Source organism: Triticum aestivum, unplaced genomic scaffold (genome assembly GCF_018294505.1).
Source record: "Triticum aestivum cultivar Chinese Spring unplaced genomic scaffold, IWGSC CS RefSeq v2.1 scaffold164911, whole genome shotgun sequence".
In the NCBI taxonomy this organism is placed as follows: domain Eukaryota; kingdom Viridiplantae; phylum Streptophyta; class Magnoliopsida; order Poales; family Poaceae; genus Triticum; species Triticum aestivum.
The window spans coordinates 1-8,125 of NW_025233417.1; the positions used below are offsets into that span (position 1 = coordinate 1).

The following is an 8,125-nucleotide window of genomic DNA, read 5'->3' on the forward strand; positions in this document are numbered from 1 at the left end:
ATATAGCATCGACTCGAACTTAAGTCTCACTCGACTGAGACTTAGCAGGCCCATTTGTATGCCGAGGTCGCCGAGTCAAGCGGGTAGCGGCCATCTTCCAAATGATGGTGTTGCATCGTTAATGCTATTGTTGGTTTGTCATTGAACGATCCAATCCTATGTTTATTCCTCGACAAAACTAATAAAAAGGATGCTCATTTAAAAATCAAGCTAAGAAAGGGATCACGTTCTCTTCGGAAAGAAATGATAGATGTCGCATACAGAAAGTAAAACATGCTGGATTAACACGATTTTCCACTTCTCCTCTTCGCATTATCACAAACATTTTTTTGGATCTTTGTTACTCAAGAAACCAAAACAAATAACCAAAGCATATTAACAACACTAGCCTCACTTCTGAAAATCATAGGACTAGCTAGCTGATACACATTAGAGTAGACACTTGGGCTTCACTTGGACTCGTCGATCTGCAGTGAACCTTGCCATATGGCTTTGCAAGGTAAGATCTCCTCCTTGCCAGAGCAACACGTACCTCTCATTCCCTAGCTTGAACAAACTAATGAAGAACACCGTACTACTAAGCACGTAATATCTACATGTATTTACATTTACTATGATTACCTTTCGCTCATGGCCAGTTTTACAGTTTACATATGTTAACTTCGTCACCGGCCGGAGGACAGAGCGGGGAAGTACTCCTGGCTGTTGTTTGGTGCCGAGGGCGGCTGCCGGAAGCTGTCGTAGGATGTCTCCTGCGTCGCGCGCGTCGACGAACCAGTGCCTGTGCCGACGTAGCTGCCCCCGCTGCTCGTCGTCATCTCGATGTCGCTCAGGCTGAAGTGCGCCGCTCCCCCTTCCGGCGGCCACACGAAGGTCGGCTTGAACAGCGGCACCTCCGGCGGCGGCGCCTTCTTGGACACGATCTGCAGCACCTCCGGCATGGTGGGCCTGTCCCCGGGGTTGGGGCTGCTGCACGCGAGTCCGAGGAGCAGCAGCCTGTTGGCCTCGTCGGAGTCGTACCCTGCCGTGCCGAGATCCTGGTCCACGGCCCCGACCAGCGCGCCGCGGCCGTGCATCCGCCACACGAAGTCAACCAGCAGCGGGCAGGTCGCGTCGTCGCGCAGCGCGGTGCGGCCCGTGACGACCTCCAGCACGAGCGCGCCGAAGGCGAACACGTCCGTCTGGCTCGTGGCCTTGTGCCCCACGGAGTACTCCGGCGCGATGTAACCGCGCGTGCCGGCGACGCCGATGTCGGTGAAGGAGCTCCGGTCGAAGTCGATGACGCGGGCGAGGCCGAAGTCCCCGAGGCGCGCCGAGAAGGACGCGTCCAGCATGACGTTGCTGGCCTTGATGTCGCGGTGGAGCACCGTGCGGCCATACTCGTGGTGCACGTAGTGCAGGCCAGAGGCAACGTCGGCGACGATGCCGTAGCGGCTCGCCCAGCTGAGCGGCGCCGCCCGCTGCTCCTGGGCGCCGCCGCGCCGGAAGAGGTGCTGGTCGAGGCTGCCGTTGGGCATGTACTCGTACACCAGCAGCAGCTGCCCTTTCTTGTAACACCAACCTGCACCAAAAACGCAACTAGACGTTCAGAACCATCACCTAACCAATAATCTATTTTTGTTGCACCTTGGTCCTCAGATAGTAGAAAATTCAAAGAGACTATAGATATAACTACATTTGATCATTCACGTTTCGTGTAGCAAGTGACAATGCTACGTTTGGTAGCCCGTTAACGATTGCATAAACGCGTTGTGATCTGAATAGAGTACTGGCATCTACTCCATCACTTGGACTTGTCAATGCCTTAAAATACAAACGGAAGCAGCAAAACTAACTAGAGAACGGTTGATTAGGACTAAACCATCATTTTCCTAGTCAAGTCTCGGCTGATAAACAATGATCATGTGATTAAGTGAGGGATTCATGCACATACCAATGAGGGGCACGATGTTCTTGTGGCGAAGGCGGTTGATGATGTCCACCTCCTTGACGAAGTCCTCGACGCACCTGGCATCATCCCGGATGAACTTCTTCACGGCGACCTCCGACGGCTCCGTCTGGCCGTGCTCGGCAGGGAGCGTCCCCTTGTACACGACGCCGTACCCTCCTTTCCCCAGCCGCAGCCGCTCGTCGAAGTTCTTGGTCGCCTTCCTCAGCATCTCGTACGAGAACTCCCTCGGCATCCCCGGGAGGTGGCTCAGCGTGTGCCCCAGCCGCGTCTGGCTCCTCTGTATCTTGCGCCTCGCCCGCGACATTCTGGCCAGGAAGAAGGCGGCAATGGCGGTGGCGATCACGGCGACGGACGCGAAGACGGCGACGAGGATTATCCACTCCTTCTTCTCCTTCTTGGGGAAGGTCTCGATTGACATGCTCCATTCCAGGATGCAGTTGAGCTCGAAGGTGGTGCCCGTGGAAGCCGTGAAGCCGATGTATGCCTGCTCGGGGACGTGCTCGCTGAGGTCCAGCGGGCTGGCCAGGACCGGGGTCGCCGGCTTCGGTTTCCCCTTGCCGCCCATGTACACCGTGACACGCCGGCCCACGCCGTCGTACTCGATCCAGACGGTGTAGTTGGCGGACGTCTGGGCGTTGGTGGCGATGGTGATGTTGAAGTCGGCGAGGTTGGCCGTGGCGTTGGACACGACGCTGCCGATGTCGAGGCCGACGTGGTTAGCGCTCGGGTCGTGGCTCTGGTTGAAGGTGTCGAACTCGATCGCCACGAAGCGGTTCTTGGATGGGCCGGCGGCCTGCAGCGTCGCGTTGGTGAGGCCGAGGAACCCGCCGTGGCTGCCGGGAGGCGGCTTGTCGAGCGAGGGCGCGATGACGAACGCCAGGCCCTCGCCGGGGACCGCCTTGTCGTAGAACACGTTCATGGAGAAGGTGCTGTTGAACGACACGACACGGACACGCGGAGGCTGCGGCCGCGGCGCACGGCCGGTGCCGGTGCCGCCGTTGCCGCCACCGGGGACCTCGGTCTCGTCGTCGGGGAGAGTGTGCCAGATCGTGAAGGGCTGCTTGAGGAGGACGGAGCCGGATTTGTTGACGAGGTAGGCGTCGCTGTTGCGGGTGTCGGGCGTGAGCTGGAGCGCGCCGCCGTTGATGATGGCGTCCTTGAGCACCTGCAGGGTGGCCGAGTCGCTCCGGTCGAAGGAAGCGTACGGGCCGTAGCTCCTCACCACCACCCGCTCCTCCAGCTCCCGCAGCGGCCGCTGCTCCCTCGCGCTGCAGACGAAGGCGGCGCAGAGCCAGAGAAACAGCACGGCGACGAGGCAGCTGGCGCCGAAGCGCCGGAGAGAGTCGTGCCGCGCCATGGTGGACAGAGCGACTGTGGTTGTGTGGAGCGGGTGAGGGAGGGAGGGAGGATCCACGGTGTCGCCCCTGCAGGCTCTATGTATGTTGCGGCGAGGTGAGAGTTGGTCGTGCGGGCCGGGGGAAAGGGAAGGCGCACGGGAAATTCCTCCGTCCCTGCCGATCACGGCCTGACCGGGAAGGCGGAGCTCATGGCATCGTCGGGGAAACGTGGAGTACAGCGACGGCGTACGGTCAGTTGACATATTTAAATGCATGTGTGGGAAATGGCGGGGTGCCAGGTGCCCAGGTCTAACTATAGAGTTTCCCAGCTTTTTCTGCGCGTCCAAAAAAACATACTAGAATTGTATCTCACGGTATGGATGGTTTCAGTCATTTTCCTGAAAAGAATTGTCTATTATAAAAATTTACAGGAAGTACAAAGTATCTCAAATATAATAAAATTACGTCGAGATTCAGAGACCATCAAACAACCACCAATACCGTCAGAACGACCCATTGTCGCCGCTTTCCTATCAGAGCCAGCTTGACCTTTATTAATGGCGGCACTTTCAAAGACCAGCGCCCTAGATTAAACTTTTGTATAGATATATGAAGCAGCTGACATCAGATCGCGCTACATGTCGAGAAACCCTAACGTCACTCCACCAAGGAGACGGGAGGACCGTACGCCAGAGCCCCATCGACTACATCCGAACCGACGAACTGGAGGGGGATCGAAGTCCGAAAGGCAAAATGGAAGAAGAAGCTGTCATTCACCCAAACGCCGCATCTACGAGGACAAAAACCATAATCTAAACTACTAATCAAAGTGGAGACATCGAGATTTTCCTTCTTGCCACCGGTCGCCGGAGTGGCGTGCAAAGGAGAGGTGAATTCATGGACTCGCCGATAAAGTCTGATAACAAGGATCACCCTAGCCGTCTAGGGTTAGGAGAGAGAAATGAGAGAAAGTTGTAAGAACGCCTCATGGTTTTAGTCATATTCGCGAACAGACATCCCGGTCGCCGTCGCTGGTGCGTGGGATCCGGAGCATGTTACGACGACGTGGGCAGGTGAGGTCCCGCTGAGCTGATCCAGGCACACCCTGCCTCGATCTGTTTTGGAACTTTGTCCGTGACCTGAACATACACGCCCAGCCGGTCGTCGCCGTCTTTTTGTTTAGCCACGGCTAGCTCGGGTGCGTGTGAACCCGCGCTGAAATGGGATAGTGCCGCCGAGGCTTGAATTTGAATAGTGTCTACGGAGTATTTTGCTTTGCTAGCATGGAACCGGTGCTACATTGCTATCTTTCAACCATCTACTATCCCTGGAACGAACTCATTCAACTTATATATATATAGGATGAACTTGGTGCATTCGGAAATTTCTTGGCCTTCCAAGAAATTAGATTTGATGAATCAAGGCCACTCTGCACGCAAGTTTGACTCGCGTTGCGTGGGATGCCGTCGAACAGTGTCCGTCTTCTTTCAATATGTGGTCAGCGTTTGCCATTTAACCCGATCCTGCATATTCCCTTTTGACTATTGCTCTGCGGCTTCAGTGCTGTCCTGCATAAGATGTTGCATTGACCATCTGGGTTTAGGTGATAGGAATTACGCCGGTGATGAGCGCCTGTTCTTGTGGTTAAACTTTATTGCCACCGGTATCCACCATATATACCAATCTTTAGGGGCGCTATGTCGAAGTGTTCAGTTGCACAACTTGCATTGTTATTATTAGACAAGTGCCTTCTATGCTCCAGTCTAAATTTTGTCTAACCCTTGCTTTCTCAACAACAACAACAACAAAACAAGAGTCTAACCCGTGCAGAACTTGACAACGTTATTTCATGGAGGTTGCGTATACAGAATTTAAATACAAGATTATCCTTGCTGAACACTCAAGTCCTATCGAACCTGCATGGGACTTCCCCTTCTAAGAAAAATGCATGGGACTTTCTCTGGCTTTGAGTTTATCCAAGATTGCCAAGTCTTGACCATTGAAATAATCCCTTCACATTAATCCCCTTTCTTTAGTCTTACGCCAATTTTCCGTGTGATGTCATAGCACAGGCTGACAGCACGCGCGGATTAAAATACTTGTGCGAAGTTTCCTCTGAAATTTGGAGATAACGTGTAATTTATTCACGTCGATAAGACATAGATTGCTCCTAATTGTTGTTGGCTTGTTCTTCGTACAGGTACCTCCCATCATTTCAGGGAATCATACTCATTTTGTGTATAATAAAGCAGGAGGGATGTTTGTTTGGTCAAGCACGCCCTGTCACCGGTTGCAGATATTTTTTGGCCAGGCTAAACATGCATTGTACAGAAAATGGAACAGGAGTGCAGGAATCAGCCGGCCTCCATGTAAAATAAGGAGCTCCGTCCATTTCGGCCGGCAAGCGCAGGCAGTCAAGTCGTCCAATGGTCCGATTCGGTTAGTAGTAGGCCGATGCAAGGAACCCTCCGGAGTCCAAGCTACCCAAAAGTCCCTCGGCGAATCACAGAGCACATGGTCAATGCTCTGTATTTCTCTCTGCATTATTCTAGTATCATACTGTTACTGTAACAGTTTGGATGACATGCTAGCGACCTGTAAGTTACATACTTGTCATATATATCTCCTGAACGCGTCTTGGAATAAGCACGATGGCGCAGCAGGACGGCAACAGGATTTCTAACAAGAACCTGAGAGGGACTGAAAGGAAACAGAATTGGCATTCGAACAGCTGCACCCCCTCCGAAAGAATATCAGAATTTACAAGTACAGTACTTAGTAAAAATTACTGGTACCGTCGCTTGTACGTCGTCGGAAGATAAAATGTTGCTATCATCTGGGCGCTGGTTACACGCATATTTTCTAACCCAGTCCATGCGTGTTAGCAATACCTAACATCTTCAGCAGGCCTCCCTGAAAATAAGTTCTTGCTCTCTTCCGGAATAACAAGTTGATGCTTGGATAATGGCTTGCCAAACTAATCCACAGTTAGTTTTCTATCTATCCTATGGGTTGCAACATGTATAAATATTGGGAACTGATAAAAATCTAACGTTGGATTTTAAAGATTTGGGGGCGAACGTCTTATGGACCTTTGATTCAAAACATGGATCTTAAAGCTAGGAGATTAGCCAGGTCAGCGGTTTCTTTTTGTTCGGAACACCATCATATCGTCGCGAACGTTTTTCCTCCCAGTCCCATCCCCCCCCCCACCCACCACCTTATTCATTCACTCACTCTCACCACATAGGAAGGAGGGAGAGAAAACTGAGGTGCGATAGTGCGCCAGCTCGCCGACGGTGGCTGGGATGGCGACGTGCAGGGGGGGGGGGAGTGAAAAGCGGTGGAGGCTTGAGGATGCTGGCGCCGCTCAGGAGCTCCTCTCCCGCATGAGCTCGGGCGTGGAGGTGGGAGACCCGACGGTCTCTTCTCCATCGGCATCCAAATTGACGGCTAGTCAACGCCGGCTCACGCCACCAAGCGGGGGCATCCGTCTAATGACCTTCGGCGGCCTCGAGCGCTGGGAGAAACATGGGCACATCGGCGGCTCTAGCACATCCATTCCCGGCGACGTTTGTCCATGCCGTGGATCCCGTCGTTGGGCATCCCATATGCCCCGCCGCCTTTCTTCCCGGGGCGCCGCCAAGGTGCCCCGGGAGGGGAGCGCAGAGGGGCAGAAGTATTGTGACGCCCCCGTTTATAATCATGCACTAACCATACATGCATCATGCATGATCATGAACGGTGACTCACGTCAATATCACAACACAACTCTACGACACAAATTAAACATAAATCTTTATATTACAAACAAGGGCCACGACGACCCATATTACATCAGTCACGAAAGCAAATAATATCTGAGTACAAATATAGTTAGACAAGTTTTCCTTTAAGAAGGCTGAGCAAAACAACGGCACTAGATCGAAAGGCAAGGCCTCTTGCCTGGTACCTCTGGACTACTCCTGGTCGTCGGTCTCCACGTTGTAAGCACCATCGTGGTAACCTGCATCCGCGGTGCTACCAACTGTTGCAGCAATCGGGTTGAATGAAAAGAGTAGCAAGGCAACGGTGATTACTCATCCAAAGTACTCGCAAGACTTACATCAGATCTATACTAGACATGCATCGGTACCAAAGGAATGGGGTAATATTCTGTGGACTATACTGCACAAATGCAAAATAAGGGGGGAAGCTCATCCTATCGAAGACTACATCTTTCAGCAGTAGAAGAGAGGGGCGTATCTGGTATCAACTTGTACATACATATAACAGTAACCTACCCGGAGATCCTCTCCTCGTCTCCCTGAAAGAAAGTGATCACCGGGTGTATCTGTTTGTTATCTGGGTGTGTTTTAACAAGTATTTTGTTTTAGTTGTAAGAGGTCGGGATACAACTCCAAGTTGTCATGTTACCGCGGACACGACTATTCAAATAGTTTAACTTCCGTGTAGGGGTGCACCACATTTCCCGATACACTCGATTGCCTCTTGCCGGACACACTTTTTTGGGTAATGCCCGACCTCGGATAATCGACACGCCTTAGTCCTACCTAGGCTCTCCAGAGAGGTCAACACGCCATATACATCACGGGTGGGCACCGACAAGGGATCAGGCCCACCTCTCTCCTAGGTGGTCTCCACTTGCCCTGTCGTTCTGCCACAAAGAATCACTCACAGGTGTTGTCCGAGATGACCCGACTTTACTGTATCATGTATCATGTGTAGTGTAATTGATGGGGAACGTTACATGGAAAACAAAAAAAGTTCCTACGAAACACCTAAAGATCTATCTATGGAGATGCTAGCAACGAGAGAGAGAGAGAGAGAGAGAGAG

General features: G+C 52.4%; 1 protein-coding gene across 1 annotated transcript; it reads right to left on the bottom strand.

Moving 5' to 3' along the window:
- Window positions 1–197: 197 nt before the first annotated feature.
- Window positions 198–3,500, bottom strand: LOC123176067 (probable L-type lectin-domain containing receptor kinase S.5). The gene is made up of 2 exons (XM_044590460.1): window positions 1,934–3,500; window positions 198–1,561 (listed from the first exon to the last, which is right to left on the bottom strand). Exons 1-2 carry the CDS (start codon window positions 3,306–3,308, stop codon window positions 666–668), a joined length of 2,271 nt encoding a protein of 756 aa, XP_044446395.1. The 5' UTR covers window positions 3,309–3,500; the 3' UTR covers window positions 198–665.
- Window positions 3,501–8,125: the final 4,625 nt, after the last annotated feature.